Genomic DNA, 16,276 nt, shown 5'->3' with positions numbered 1-16,276 from the left:
TTCCAACTAACACTTCCTGCATCATTAATCTCCACTAAGCAAAATCCTCCACAGGATAATTATAAATATTCTATACCTGTCTGAAATCCTATAGAAAAGTATTTGTTGGGATTGTAAGGCAGGGAATATTCAGCAATTGCATCATCCTGGTCCTTAGCTAGCAATGCCATCACAAAGGTTCCGATCGGCCGTTCTTCATCTATAGTAATGTTACCATGGGGAAGAAATTCTGGGGACTGGTCATTGTATTCCAAGATATTTATAATTAAAGTTCCTACAAAATTAACAATTTTAGTGTTGAAAAGCTTTACAAAGAAAACAATAAAATAATTGACATACACTAGTTAATATGAAATATTGTGTCATAAAGGGTTACAAGTTGAAAGCAGATTGAAACAATGACTGAATATTCGATAGCAGGAGTGAAATATTTCCATGCAGTTAGGGCATCAATAGTTGAGACTTTACAACTCATAATTTTACATGCATGACCAGTGAAGCCTATCACTTGCTATATAAATAGTTTGAGTATGTTCTCTATGCAAGCTTGGTTGTGTGTCATAATCAAACTTACAACACCCAACAGGGTAGTCGAGAACGTTAAAAACCTATCATCAATAAGACATACTAGTTCCTTCCTTCTAGGTTACACAATCAAATAGATTTGAAAATGACAGTTAATTATCTGCTAATAAAAATCCATAGAGATGACAGGAATAGTGACCTGAACCAGTTTGTTGTGGTGAAGCATTGATATCTACGACTCGGATGGTCAGAGTTACTACTGAAGCCTTGTCACGATCTAACTTCGCCTGTGTCATCACATGACCTGCTTCATTGTGGACATCAAATAAATTCTACAATGAAAATAAAATGTTCAATGATCTTCATATAAACCAGGAACTTTCCAATAAAACAATAACAAATATTGAATTATGTTAAAGGCTTTTACAAAAAGATCATGAGAAGAAACTATTTGTACATGTACTATTTTTCTAAATATGAACTTCTTTAGTATACACATAGTACATGTGTATATGTCAAAATATGATAAACACCTAACACTTTCATTACTTTTTTAAGGAAAGATTGAATACAAAACAGAACTGCTAACCTAAAGCTAGATATTATTATGAGAACCATAGGGCCAATGATCATGTATACCAGATTGCATGGACATAATAGTCAATCTTCAAAAGAGACAGAGCTATGATGAATGGATCCAGACTCTGAAATTCTATTTCCCTCTTCAGTATTCTATTAAGACAATCATGCAAGTTGCATTGTTCATAATTTAAAAGTATACAATTTTAGGGTTAAGTTATCTGACTAAAACACATCAAAATATCTCTCACAGTGAAGTCATAATTATTTCTGTCAACTTCTACTCCATCTGGATTGATTGCAGACTTCGGCTCGACAAAGGAATAACGTAGTATACTGTTATCATCAGGGTCCTGGGCATTCACTCGAAATAAGGAATAGCCTATTGCAACATCTGATAAAGAAACAATAATGTGTTAAGCAATTACTTGTAATCAATGAATTTCTGGACAATTTATTCAATGAATTTGCTTTTCTGTATAAACACTGATTTTTAGAAATATAAGTATTTCAGGTTATTGGCAAAAAATAAAACCCAATGAATTAGGTATTGTCTGCTAATTCCCTCACTCTGGAAAAGCCATTCTTGCTATATTATTCATGTGTACAAAATCAGCTTTTCATGCTTTTTATGTTTTTTAACATAAACACAAAACAAGATGCTAAAGGAGACAGGTCATATACACAACATCATGAATATTAAACTAACAGATGAAATATCTTACTTTCATAAACTTCAGCCCTCATGGTTGTCGGTATGAAATAAGGATCCTTATTATTGGCATCAGTGATTTCAATGATAACGGTACTGGTTCCTGTCTGCTGAGGTCGACCTCGATCCCTCGCAAGCACCTAAAGATATAAAAAATAAAATGACAAACAATTGCACCACTCATTTGAAAATGCATGAAATTTGCAAGGCAGTGGTTTTAATATGGAGATTAAATATTAGACATTAGAGGTTCAATACTTACAGCTCATTTAAAGGATGCACATGAGTATGTTAATAAAGCATTTTAAACATTATTTTGAAGAGAAATTGTTAAAATAAATAAAAATTTAGTTTATCTCATACGTTTTCCTAGTACCAAAGCAAGATTACCGGACAATAAAATATTCTGAATATGCTTAAATCATTACAACTTTAATAACTTTTTTAAACACAAATAACAAAAAGGACCTGTATAAACTGATAGTTAATGTACCTGAATAATATATTTATCCTGTACATCATAATCAAATGTAGCATCAGGAGCAGTTTTTATCTCCCCTGATGAAGAGTTGATGACAAACTTTCCCAGAGCACCAGTATTGATACTGTAGTCCACCTTTCCCGCGTCACTGGTAGGAGAGTCAGCGTCTCTAGCCGAGACATTCAGAATTTTAAAATCTACAAAAACAAATAGGATATTTCTCTCTCATCTGTAGATATAAGTTAACTTGTGATTTCCTGTGCTTAATTTGACAAAATTAGTTAACATAAACACAGAAAATATAGTTTGAAAATGTTGTTCTGATATTCTGATAAAGTTCTAATAGATTTGGTTGGGTGGATCTTTTAATCATGCCAGAAAAAAGCACAAGTGTGACAAAAATGAAGATCACTATTTACAGTGGACCCCTAACTTATAGAGTGGGGTACAATAATTACACATAGACCAGAATTCAAATAAGGTATTTATTACAAAGAATTTCAGGTCTAGATAAATGGATGAAACCTCAGCTACACTGATGCCTTTCAAATAACAATTAATTTTGCAGAGGCTTTTATCATTAATTATAAAAAAAACATCTCAATCATGTTAATATTTGTTTTACAATGAGAGAAAAAAAAACAAGTCTTCAGATATTAATCAATTCTAGGATGCAACATCTATTCCATAATGTATATTATTCATAATTAATGAATTTCATTAACAGAAAATACAGAAAATCAAATCAATTAACAGTTCTTAATGAAACTTTTTTTATACATACTGCCTGGTGTTTTCTCATCAATTCTTTCTAAATATTCACTCAATTCAAACTTAGGAGCATTGTTGTTCATGTCCTGCAAAAAAATAATAAAAATTCTTTACTTTTACATGGTCTAAATATAGAAATGATGGTCATCAATAAGCATAAGTAGAAGAATATGAAATAAACAATTATGAAGTGTTTTATCTAGGATCTAAAATCTTCTATTAAATAAAACTGTTGTCAAATACTGTATTTGTTACAGAACATCTGAATAGGAAACATCCTGAACAACTGAAGTAATTATGAATTAGACAAACTCTTGACACCATTATTGTCTTAGATATTTGATAGAAGCAATTAGTTGTTACTCAATTCTTGCTTGCTCTGATGAGCAGAATATAATTAAACTCTCGAGCATATTGTTGACATGATGGAGCAACACTTACAATAACATATATGGTAACTCTTGCAGTATCAACATATTTCCCATCAGTGGCTTGGACTGTCATTACAAATCTGGAAATAAAGCTTCACAATTAATACCATACATGAAACTAGAGGCTCCATAAACCTGAATCACTCACCGGGAGAATTGAAATCATTTAGTTGTATAATTTGGAAGAAAAAGTTCATCAATTAAGTTTTTATCATTCCTGCTACCTGCTGAGTCATTTTAGAAACACAAAAAGAAGTACTTTCATAGAGCATTGAGGTCAACATCCCTATGTTTTGAAACATTGGAACTTGTGATTTTAGAGAAGTTGATTTTTTTAAAACTAAAACATCATAAAAGCAACAGAAGTGTCAAAAAGGACATTAACTAAAACAAGGGTTCAGAGTTTTATAAAAATAACTCCATGTTAATACTTTAACCAAAGTTCTGGCATATTAACCCAATAGTATGGAAATAGCAACAAAAAAAAGGGAAATTACTCCTACATGGGTCAACAGAATTTCATGAAAATTTTATCATGGATAGATTTGTTCTTGCAGAACATATTTAGTAATGTCTTATTTCAGAGAAATTTGCAAAAAACAGTAGTTCCAACTATTTTAGTCTCGTTTTAGTGACAATGATCATATTGGTTGACAGATAAAAAAATTCTAGGCAGACAACCCTAAAGAACATTCATACCAAATTTGGTTCTAATTTGTCTTGTAGTGTCATGCAGGAGAACACTTTTGAAAAACTATAAACAACAACAACAGATGCAATGCAATGGCAAAATATAATATGTCTTTTCTTTGGCAAAAAGTATTAAATTCGAAAACTTTATCGTTATGCATTTTTGTATTTAAAGTTTCAAAAATATTAATTTGTTATGATAGAAACTAACTTACTTTACATGTGAAAAAAAACATGTTAATTAAAAGTCAAATATGAATTAAATTTATTTTGATTCATCCTAATATTGCATAGTTTTGAATGTCAGCACTTGAAAGCAGAATACATTATATAGAGAGTAATGTATATAATTCACCACTCAACTGCTTTTTACATATCAAATTACTTTATGACTGTCATTACTATTCATAAATCATTGATGAAGTCTGAGTGTGGAGGGAATGGGTGGGTGGCTGTTATATTATGATCCATTTACATGTACTGTATTGAAGGGTGCCAGGGTGGGTGGTTGTTATACTTACGATCCATTTACACCTGTAGCATCATCATACAGAATAGGTGTTCGACCTGTAACATTCCCAGAGTCAGCATTTATCTTCCATTTCCCTGTCTGATCAATCAGACTGTAAGATATTGGACCTCCTACAGTGTCAGGATCTGTTGCCGTAACAACCACAAGTGGGTTTGGTACAGTTTTTAGTTCTTCAATGTAACTGACATAATTTGGTGTTGCAAACTTAGGCTCATTGTCATTTACATCTTCAATATGAATTACAAGGTTGGAGGTCACAGTCTGACCTTGACCTTCAGAATCTCTGGCAGTGACTGTTAGATCATAACGTCGTTTTTGTTCATAGTCTATACAGTCTCCTTCTCCAGGAGTCAAACATGGAGCAACAGTTACTTGCCCTGACACAGTATCAATTCTAAATCTGAAAATAAAAAATCCATGTCTTCATTATTTGAATAAAAAAAGTAAAACAAAACCCACACTGCCATACTTAATTTAGAGTGATCATCTAAAACAATAATAGTATAATAACATAAGGGAAAGCACTTAAAAACTATTTTGAGGGAAATATAATTAGTTTAGTAAGTCCTTTACATTTCTGACTTCTATGATAACACACTTGGTTTTATGATTTCATACATGTAAAACTTACAGATTACTGCCAGCACCAATCAAACCAAATCTAATTCCTTTATTTCCAAGGTCACCAGAGTCAGAGTCAGTAGCCTAAAATAATAGTTTGTAATAAAAGGATTAATGAGGTATTTGTTATTACAGCATATCATCATTTTCATTCAGAAGTGTGAATCAAATGACCTGATTTTGTGCATCATATAAAGCAAAACAAAGATAGATTCCACAAATGTGTACAATTTGTCTATATCTAAGGCTTAAACAAATAGTGTTCTAGGAATCTGACCCAATCTTTATTTATACCATCCTTATTTTTTGAAACACAACAATGGTTATCTAAGCCTCAGTATGTTGTAATGATATCCATTGAGCATATTTTTATCATTGCAACAATTTCTATTTCTCAAACAGAAAAACATTGCCAACTGGCATTAAAGCACATCACACTAAGCTCAATGAACTACAAATTTCTGCACTATTTCCACATCAAATGAGAACTATATCTTCCATGCATACCATGCCTGTAAATAGTTCTTACCGTAACCGTTACGACAATGAAACCACCAGGTGCTGTTTCTCGGATACTCTTGTCATAGTTGGGTGGATCAAAAATTGGTAGGTTATCATTCACATCAATGATATTGACTATAACCCTGGCGGTCCCAAATAACTTCTCATTAGACCTTGTCTCCTTGGCTATAACCTGCAGCAAAAAAAAGGCCAAATTCCCTATCTACATAAAATGGTAGATAAAAAATCAATGTTGAAGTATTAAGGCCAAGTTGTCTTTTTTATTTTGTGTCCATGGGCAATTAGGTTTGTAATGTTGAATTCCTAAAAACAAACACAGAACAAAATCCGGAAAATGTACCGGAAATAGTTTCACTTTATATATATTCATGAAAATGACTGGAAACGTGTTTAATTTTATTGGTGCCTCGAAATCTTTTTTGCGATTTATAAAACAATGTTGTAACATTCATGTAAATGGGAAAAAAACGTATTCGAAAGCGTTAAGGACACGTGCACCTGAGATGAAAAAAAAATAATAACATGACGAAGGCTGCCTCCAAAGGAGCATTAGTATGTGTGTCTGTTAAACATTACAATATGGATGTTTTGCCACCATATGCTTTCCATCATGAACAACATGAAACACATTTGCAACTGTTGGAAGCCCTTTTAATTGCAAGTGCAAGATTCTCATCAAGTACTAGTATTAAACAGCCCATAGCTATTAACAAAACATTTATTAAGTGCTTTGTGTCACAAACTGTAGATATGAAATACAGAATTGAAACAAAATTTTCTTTTAAATGATGCAAGGTTGCAAATTATTTGGTCCTTTTGTGCATATTATTCTAAAATATTACAAACATGATGAACCTGTAACAGCAAAACAAAATGCATTTGACATTCTGTTGTCTGCAGGAAAACCTGTGAAGCTTGAATACCCTGAAATATTTGGCTCGAATCCAGATGAATGCACTAGGGGAGACTAACATCTGAGAAATGACTTCATTCTCTTTTCCGGACATCCAGGCACTTCAATATCTAGGAGGTGTAGTGAGGTGAAGCTTCAAATGAGCCTTTGGTTAACATAAGTAGAACCACAAAAGCTAGTTCTTCTTTTAAAGATCTTTTGAACAGATAATCCAAAGCATTTTAAATATCATTTTTTATATTCGAAGATTTACGATAGAAAAATATTAATTTAAATTACTTCAATTGACCAATTAAATTAAAGTGTGACATCACAGCAAAAGTGAGAATATTTAGTTCTTCAGCAAAATGGTATGGGCTTCCATAGCGGGTTGGTAAAGTCTGTGGGAAACCAATAGCTGATGCATTTTCATATGTGTTGTTTTACATTTTTCCACATAACAAAAATATGCTCTAGGAGCTTCAAATTTCAAGAACCTTTTAATTGTTTCTTACTTACTGTAAATTCTTACATTCAATGTCAAGACTGTACCCTTTATACAATATACTTGAATTCAGATCTTATTTTAATATATTTTCCACATATAATCCATTACATATTTTTTTTCAAAACTAGCCATTTTATAGTATGTTGCTTTCGTTACATCCAAAATATAAACAAAATAATTTTTAATAGCAAATAGAAAGCACTTTTGTTTTAAAAATGATATAATTTTCTATTTTGTTTGATCTTGTCCCATTAATGTTAGTTTCATAATTTAACATATCGATCTAGTCAGTTTCTTTGTTTGATCTAGTCCGTTTTTTTTTGTTTTGTTTTATTTTTACATATCAATCTAGCTGGTTTCTTCATGTTATCATCAATGTTGTTGTATTTTTTTAAGTTTTAGTATCAAAGGTTGGAAAAAAGTTTTATATTTATAACAGGTTGAGAAAGAAGGCTGCACCCAAAAAATTACATTGGACCCTTTGATGGCACCTCATTTTTAACTCTACAAGGGGCTATCTTTTCATCATCAGATACATATACATAAATTTTGTGGGTGGTGGGTACTAGAAAAGATGCCTTCAAAGACCTTATGTATTTTTTCCTGGAATATCCCTGAAGGAAAAAATATGCACAAGGTTTATCTTACCAAATCAAAAGAATTCAAAATGTTATGGGTTCACCAAGAGATCTCCAACAGATGTTGGCAACTAATTTAATCATCTAATAGCAATTTAATGTCTTCCATTGCCTGATATATGTTGTCAAATGGGTTTAGCATGGAATTGTACTATCTTATTCTTTATATCTTTGGTCCTTTTTGCATTTTTGGTCCTTCAATACTTTTTGTGTTTTTCCCTGGCTGGCTGGAAGATTTTTTCCTTTTCAATTGATGCTCAACAACAACAAAAAAACCACAAATATGGCCTATTCTGATTATAAATGGTTTGCATTTTTTAGGATTCCCATAACTGACATATTTTCTGTTGTGACTTGGAATAAGATGAGATATGTCACTTATTCTAATTGTGAAATAAACTTCTGGTTAAATAATAGTAAAGTTAATATTGATACAAATTAGAAATAATCATATCTGTTCATACAGTTGTATTTTCATCCACAACAATGACATACAATACTCACATTGAAGTCATATCTTTTTGGTCCAGTTTCATAATTAATCAAATTGGTGTCCTTGACTAAAATACTGGCAGTTGTTTGACCCTGACCACTAGGTGGTGACACTTGAAATTCTGCATTGTAGTTCGATAGTTGGAACTCAAAATAAGAATTATTGGCCTAAAATAAAATGCAGAGAGATGCAACTTCCACATTTCCTTGAAGCATTAAAAAATCTGGATACTGAGGTCTTTATCTAGAGATCAGGAGAACATCAAAAATCATCTGTTTGCTACAAGATCTTGTTTTTCCGATTCTGTTTTTATGATGTATAAAAAAAAATAATGGTAGTTACTTAATAAAAGATGGGCCTATGCATCACCTCTATGTAACATTTTTGAAGTTATGCACTTCATAAAATAAGATCAATTAAAGTTTTATTCTGTTATATTACCAGTATCATTTTATGATTTTTCAATTTATTATCCACAAGTCAAATACACTAACTACATATTTAAAACAATCACTTGAAGAATAAAAAAATGTGTGTATGATAGTTTAGCCAACTTACAAAATCTGGGTCAAAAACAGTCATTATGATGTTTGGTAGTGGAGACTGGTTGGGTATATCCTCAGCAATACTAACATTGAAGAAGCTAGTGTTAAATGTAGGACTATTGTCATTAGCATCAAGAACAGTTATCCTGATGGTAGTATAGGCTGTGGTGGTCGCATCATTCCCCAAGACATCTTTTACAGGGTCTATCACTTCTCTTGCCTGAAATAAACTTAACAGAGTTATCTTCCACTACTCTAAAACATATTGCTAGTTAAGTATAGCTATTTTTATGAACCAGCCTAGGGTGATTTACAGTAGAAACTTTTAATGCAGTTTTCAACTGAGACAAGCACAAAATTAATAACTGAAATAGGTTTTGTAGATAGTTATCTGGACATGGGAGATAAAGCATTAACAAGGGAAGATAAGTCTTAATATTGCAACAGAAAATAAATAAACATCTTTTCTCATCCCAGTTCATTAAAGAATGACTTCACATTTTTAAAACATAAGAGAAATAAAATAAGATTTTTTTTTTTCAGTGGGACCTGCCTTGATTTTAGAAATAGCTTTCTTAACATGCACACTTTAACCTCTTCCCATTTTCCTTACATACAATGACTGTCATTGTAGCAAGTTTTTTTAAATTTATTTTTTTAAATCCAACATGTATAATACAATAGATTCAGGATAAATACAGAATACAACATAAAACATGTCATTAATAATAATGTTGGTTTTTGTTGTAAAATAAGTTTTATATGTAGAAGTGAAAAGAGAAATTGTTTAAAAATGGAATGATGGAGATAACTGAATTTTGAATAAAAATTTTGTATCAAACATAGTTACTAAGAAATTAACAAATTTAACATATTTGCACCTGAAGAAGGATCTATCAAGATAAAAACTCAAAACTATGCAAAAGTTATATGAATTTTTCTACACACTCATTTTTCACAGCAATCATTCTCTCGAACATATACTTCAGTCTCTTTTAAAGGCCTGATAAAAGCAACTGTGATTAAAAATATTTTGTACAATAAGTGTAATGCTTGATCCATAGTAAAACATTGTTCTGTATGTCACCTTTGCAAACATGATTTAGGATTTCCAGTAAGAAATTTACTTTAGTAAAAGGGAGGCTGACACTATTTTCCAGAAACTATACACCAATTTACACTATAAAATTCTGTACATTCCCATAACAAATATTCAATTGTTTCATTTTCATTTTTACAAAAAAAAACACCTAAAGGGTTGGAGACCTTATTAATCTTATATAAAAACTTGTTTGTGGCTAAAATTTTGAGATTAATTCTATATTGTAACCACTGTAACTTGGAACTCTTTGTAATAATAAAAGGCATTCTATTGACCTTTTTCCATTCTATATGGTTCCTTTACAACTAATATAATTTCCCACCTGATATTTCCAGTAGAAATACAATAATATTTAACAAACACCTCATACATATGATGCGACCCTCTATGACTTTTCAAAATAGTCTGTACAATAGACAGCAAAAATGGTAGGTTCAGTTAAAATCCTGAGATAAAAGCTGTTTTTTTTATTTTACATAACATGGATATAATACCATTATACTCCATAATATTTATGTTTATATAATATCTATCACACAATTGTTCATAATTAAAATAAAGCCTCTTTCATCAACAACATCATTAACAAACAGAATACCACTCTTTATCCAATCCTTGGAATAATACTGATTTTTGATTAATTTGAAAGTACATGTAACTATTCTTCTTCGAGTTCATTTTCGATGAAAAAAAAATTTGAAAATAAATCCTTTCCCATTAGACATAATATAAAATAAAATTATATTTTTACGAACAGCATAAATGAGACAGGAATTATTACTTACAGAGAAAATTAACACAAAAATCCAAATATCTTAGACTTACCCTAATTCCTAAGTCAATGTTAAACATACCCTAATTCCTAAATCAATGTTAGACTTACCCTAATTCCTAAATCAATGTTAGACTTACCCTAATTCCTAAATCAATGTTAAACTTACCCTAATACCTAAATCAATTTTAGACTTACCCTAATTCCTAAATCAATATTAGACTTACCCTAATTCCTAAATCAATGTAGCCTATAACGAGTTCTGGACTCTCCCTATCTAAAGTCACATTGGTGGTAATGTTACCACTCACTGGATCTAATGTCACTAACTGGTTGTCAACTGAAATATAAAAATACATACATACATACATAACTTAAAGAAATTAAAACATCAGGCTCGAAGTACAGAAATATAATGCTGTTTGTTAATACTGACATTATAAGCTGATTTCAATCCTTAATATTGATATATTACATATATACTAATAACATTGAATCTCATTTAAGATTTTTTTTCACAGGAACTAGAAAAAAATAGAATTTGGCACATTTTAATATTGTAGCTATAAAAAATAAAAAAATAAAATCGAATAAAAAGCAGGGGCAAAGACAAGGGCAGACATAATTTAATGAAGCAAAAATTGAACATCTAAAGCTAAAAAAAAAAAGAACTGGTTTTCAGAATTTCATAAGAAATTATTGTGATAACATAACTATATAATAATCAATCTCATGCTTCAACATTTGATAACATTCACAAAATAGTTCCACCCTAATGGGGAGGCAAAATTTTAATTTCATGCAGTGAAAAACACATGCAAATGTTAACTAGAAATACTGTGAGCAAGCTCACAAACAGATTACCCCCAGCTTCAAATGGGCTCAAATGTTAAACCATTAATTTATGATTTATCTCCCCTTTGGAGTCATCTAACAGTAATTATATTCATTCCTTCATGCACATCTACATATGATACTAAACTTTCTTATAAAATTTCATCAAAATTCTTTCAGTGGTTTAGGAGGAGTTGTGCTTACAATATTAATCCATAAATATGGATTATCTCCCTTTGGAGTCATCTGAGACTAATTGTGTTCCTTCATGCACAAATAAATATGATGCAAAACCTTCCTTTAAAACTATATAAAAATCCCTTGATTTTGATTGTCTCCCTTCAGAGTCATCAAATAGTATTTATATTCCTCAATGCAAATTTACACATCTTATCCAACTTTCCTGTAAAATTTCATCAAAATCCCTAGTGTGGTTTAATTTAGGAGCAGTTGTACTTACAATATTTTAACGTAATATCAACTCTTAATTTAGATTATCTCCCTTTGTAGTCCTTCCACAGTAATTATGTTCCTTTATGCACATCTACATATGATACTCAACCTTCCTATCAGCAAGGTTGTGCTTACATGGAATGTGGACAGATGGACGGACAGATAAGCAGACAGGGTGGTTCCTATATACCCCCAAACTTTGTTTGCGGGAGGTATAAAAATGTGTCAAAAACAAGCGAGAGCAAAAGAATATTCAATCAATTTACCAAAAAGTCAAAATGCCACAGTTTTCTCATAGTAAAACTTAAGTAACAGACAAAAAATTTTATTTGGACAAATAAGCATGCTCAAAACAGTCCAAATCCAAGCTTGAAACCAACTCACTATTAGAACAGGTGTTCACATCTTTACCTGTAAGTAAAGTACTCCCACTTTGATACATTCACAATTAAACTGACAATTCATGCAATATATTTCATTATGAATATATGACACACTCCATCTATTCCAAAAAATAGATACATACATCATTGATAAAATGTTTCTTGCACTTTTTACCACAATATCACCTTGGAGTATAATACATTCCAAGCAATACACAAAGCATTAAATAAATTCACAATGGATGTTCAAAGAGAATATTTTAGGAAACATTACAGACTCTACTCATTAGGCCAACCATGCCTAATATCGTTTTTTGTTGAGCTAGGTTACACACATTATTGATATTTGATAGTTAAAATATAATACGCAAGCCAATGTGGCTTCAAATTTTGCTATATTTGTGAATTTATCAACAACTACTTATCAACGTTGTCAGCATGCATTACTTACAATGAGGGATAGCATAAATCCCTGATTTACCAGTTTAAAATAAACAACAATATTATAAACACATTCCTACATTCCCTATACAGACACATTAGCATTACAGTGTATATTTTTTAAACAATCACCACCTAAATTCTTCTAAAGCAATGTTTTTAAAAATTGACAGCCAAATTATTTTTCAGTACAAGTTATGCGTTATAAAGAATAAGATTCTAAAAAGAAATGTTTATCATGCCTTGTTTTACCAAATGAGAGACTGCTGAAATGTATGGTATACAGGGGTTCATTATTACTCAAGAGCAGAAGGCCCAGACACTTTACCAAGTTTCAAACCAATGGTCCACAGGAAACTTAAAATTGAAGTTGGACCCATGTAAATGAAATTTCCTAAGGTCCTGGTCAGAAATTGAGAATTCCAGACCTTGGACCACCACAATTTAGAACCCTCTTTACAATTTAGGCCCAGGTTGATATGTGTCCTGGATAGAAAAGAACAAATGAGAAGCATAATCTTCTAACAGACAAGGCCAAACACTAAAGTTATGAATAATTTCAATTTTTATAAGCATACGGTAGACCACAAAAATAATCCCTGAAAAAGAACTAGAAACACAATGAGCAACCTCAATAAAAAACTTCATAATGTAAACGCTTAAGCTGAATTATCTCCCCTGGCAATTTATTCATAAAAAGTAAACCCATAAAGAGAACTTAATCATTACCCACTGGAAATTAATGAGCAGTTGATCTACAGACAGCTTAACATAGTAGATTAATAACTTAGTTAAAAGGCAGTATTTTTATATAAATTAGGTGAACAAAGTCCACGGCCTAATTTGACTCTAAAAACTAAATTTAAAGAAAAATTAAATGACAACAAAAATACAAATTGTCTGTTTTGATCTGATAATAAATTCTTATTTTTGGCTAAGGAAGACTGCTGCCCTATCCTCTCCTGAAATATTGGCAGTGTAAAGAGGGGTTAAATTAGCTTAAATATTATAGATGAACTTTAACTCAGATATGTTGTTTGTCCATAGAATCACTTACATGCCAATTCATATCTGATTTCCCTCGGTTTGACCTGGTCACCGTCAACAGCTTTGACATACTCCAGAACAACTCCCTGTAAAATATATAAAAAGCTTCACTGAGTGCAGCATGATACAACCGCAGTGGTCACACCCTGAACAGTTGGGGCAAATGTGGACACAATATTAGTTTTTTGAAACACTTAAGCAAGGAGACTTACAATTATTATAGTCACAACAGCTGGTTTGGAAACTATATTGCACAAAGATTGAAATTCAAATAAAAATTTTCAATATTAGACTGAAAATAAAAAAGGAAGATTTTTTTGGGGGGTGTGGTCCCTTTGATCCCTGATAACTTGAAAGCAGAACGAGATAAGTGAAATCTGATTGAAAATTGCAAGCAGAGATTTTCATAAGTCATCCAATAAAAAAAATTTGAAATCAGACCAAAAAATTAAAATGAGCCCAAATCACTCACCTTGTAAACCATGCCCTACTAAATAAATAAGTGACTGTTCATGTTTTGTTATCAGGTTTGACAAAAAATTACAGAAAGAGAGTCCCTGTGCAGGTCCAGGTGTTAAAAGAATAGGCCTGCAGCAGCGCTAGGCTTGTCGTAAAAGGCGACTAAATAGTGCTCAGAAACCTAGCCAGCAGCCCAGACAGCAACTGGGATGTGTGCCCCAGGTCGTGGAATGGGGTAGCCCTGGTGTGTTACATGCTGGGGTTGTCAGGCTATAATACAGAAAACCTGGCCGCAAACCATAGTGGTGCACCGTGTTGGGAAATATGCCATGTTCCTCGCATGTTAAAGAACCCTGCTGTGGTATTCGATAGGAGTAGGAACCTTTGCGCTCTGCCACAGGAGGCTAAATTACCCGACCTTACCCATCCCCCTTTTTCTAGTGGCAATCAAAATTTGTCAACCCCATTGTCCTTGTGTCCCATCCCTTGTTTCATTTCATCATCATTCATGTTCATTGTATCATCCATTTCATGTTCATCGCCTGAATATAGCTGAAATATTGCTGCTCAGGTGTTAAACCCCAACAATCAATCAATCAATCAGAAAAAGAGCATATATTGATGAATGTTGAAGTTCAACTGAGTATCCAAGGCACTGTAAAATGTTGAAAATGCCTTCAGTGTTTTTTAGAACCACTAGAACAAATTTTGGCAGGGGTTCCCCTATGACTTGTTATTCCACTGGGTCTAAGGGGACATTAGCCCAATATACATGTTTAAATAAGAACATAAAATGAAGTTAAACCATGGCTATACAACATTTTTATCATCACCATTCAACTCAGGAGACCATGTTAACTATATAAACCAAATATTGTTGAAATCAAAGAAAGTGTTACAAATTAGCTGGAAGATGGTCACCCAGAACAAACTTTTGTCATCACTATTCAAATTAGAATACCAGAATTCCTTCAGACATAAAAAAAAATCCTTGGAATCAGAGCAACTGGTAAAGATGGTTCGCAAAATGGCAGCCTAAAAATAAATCTCAATACTGCCAGTCAACTCAGAATATCATGTTTATTTTATAAGTATCTTTCATCTTCATTTTTCTTCAATAGATGAGGAAAAAATAGCAAAAAAGGCATTTTAACCCCTATGTTCTATTTTTAATAACGGCAGCCAATGAAAAATTTTAAATGGTCAGTTTGTGCAGGATACCTTTACAAATAATTATACCAACCTTCATTAAATTTTGTCGCATGGTTTCAGAGAAGAAGATTTTCTAAGTTGTACACATGAAAAACGACAAAAAAATCTGTTTCAGAGGCCGTAACTCCAACATCGACTGACCAATCATTTTGAAAATTTCATCATAGATGACATAAGGTCTGTCTTCTGATGATGAACAATATTACTTCCATAAAGAATTAGCTAAATTCAACAGTTTTTAGTTATTTGCAAAAAACTGTATTTTGACACCTATGTTCTATTTTTAGTAACAGTGGCCATGTTTTTCTATGTTTCAACAATTTTAAACAATCACTTTGTGCAGAATACCTAAGGAACAATTTCACCAAGTTTTATTTGATTTGGAATTGTAGTTTTAGAGAAGATGATTTTTGAGATAATAACATAAAAAATATACAAAAATGTTGAAAAAAAGTAATAACTGAAAACATCAGTTGACAGAGTTTCACAAAAATCAGCACAGAGGCAGCTCTTACCATGTTGAACATTTGTTCAGATGCCAGACTTTGGCCTAAGCAAATGGTTTCAAGATATTTGTGAAAAACTGTTGTTTGACACCTATTTTCTATTTTTAGTAATGGAGGCCATGTTTTT

The 16,276-nt window shown here is 31.8% G+C and overlaps 1 protein-coding gene across 5 annotated transcripts in view; it reads right to left on the bottom strand.

The window, feature by feature from the left end:
- LOC148618912 (cadherin-87A-like) overlaps positions 1-16,276 on the bottom strand; it is a 45,670-nt gene that overhangs the window by 16,520 nt on the left and 12,874 nt on the right. For 4 of the 5 annotated variants that reach the window (XM_088578273.1, XM_088578272.1, XM_088578275.1 and 1 more), the window contains 15 exons: positions 13,983-14,058; positions 12,486-12,512; positions 11,042-11,154; positions 8,954-9,160; positions 8,407-8,562; positions 5,872-6,036; positions 5,353-5,426; positions 4,711-5,121; positions 3,510-3,579; positions 3,082-3,154; positions 2,310-2,494; positions 1,830-1,956; positions 1,356-1,498; positions 725-857; positions 77-274 (listed from right to left, as the gene is read on the bottom strand). In XM_088578273.1, the coding sequence (XP_088434399.1) occupies positions 77-274; positions 725-857; positions 1,356-1,498; positions 1,830-1,956; positions 2,310-2,494; positions 3,082-3,154; positions 3,510-3,579; positions 4,711-5,121; positions 5,353-5,426; positions 5,872-6,036; positions 8,407-8,562; positions 8,954-9,160; positions 11,042-11,154; positions 12,486-12,512; positions 13,983-14,058 (2,158 nt within the window). The remainder of the gene's footprint in view (positions 1-76; positions 275-724; positions 858-1,355; positions 1,499-1,829; positions 1,957-2,309; positions 2,495-3,081; positions 3,155-3,509; positions 3,580-4,710; positions 5,122-5,352; positions 5,427-5,871; positions 6,037-8,406; positions 8,563-8,953; positions 9,161-11,041; positions 11,155-12,485; positions 12,513-13,982; positions 14,059-16,276) is intronic. The other variant, XM_088578277.1, reaches the window with a different exon arrangement.

The sequence above is a fragment of the Perna viridis genome, chromosome 4 (assembly GCF_037379345.1).
Source record: "Perna viridis isolate PV_CMFRI_1.1 ecotype Kerala chromosome 4, ASM3737934v1, whole genome shotgun sequence".
Classification (NCBI taxonomy): Eukaryota; Metazoa; Mollusca; class Bivalvia; order Mytilida; family Mytilidae; genus Perna; species Perna viridis.
Note: the sequence above shows the minus strand (reverse complement) of the source record. Positions and strands in the feature narration are given on the sequence as shown.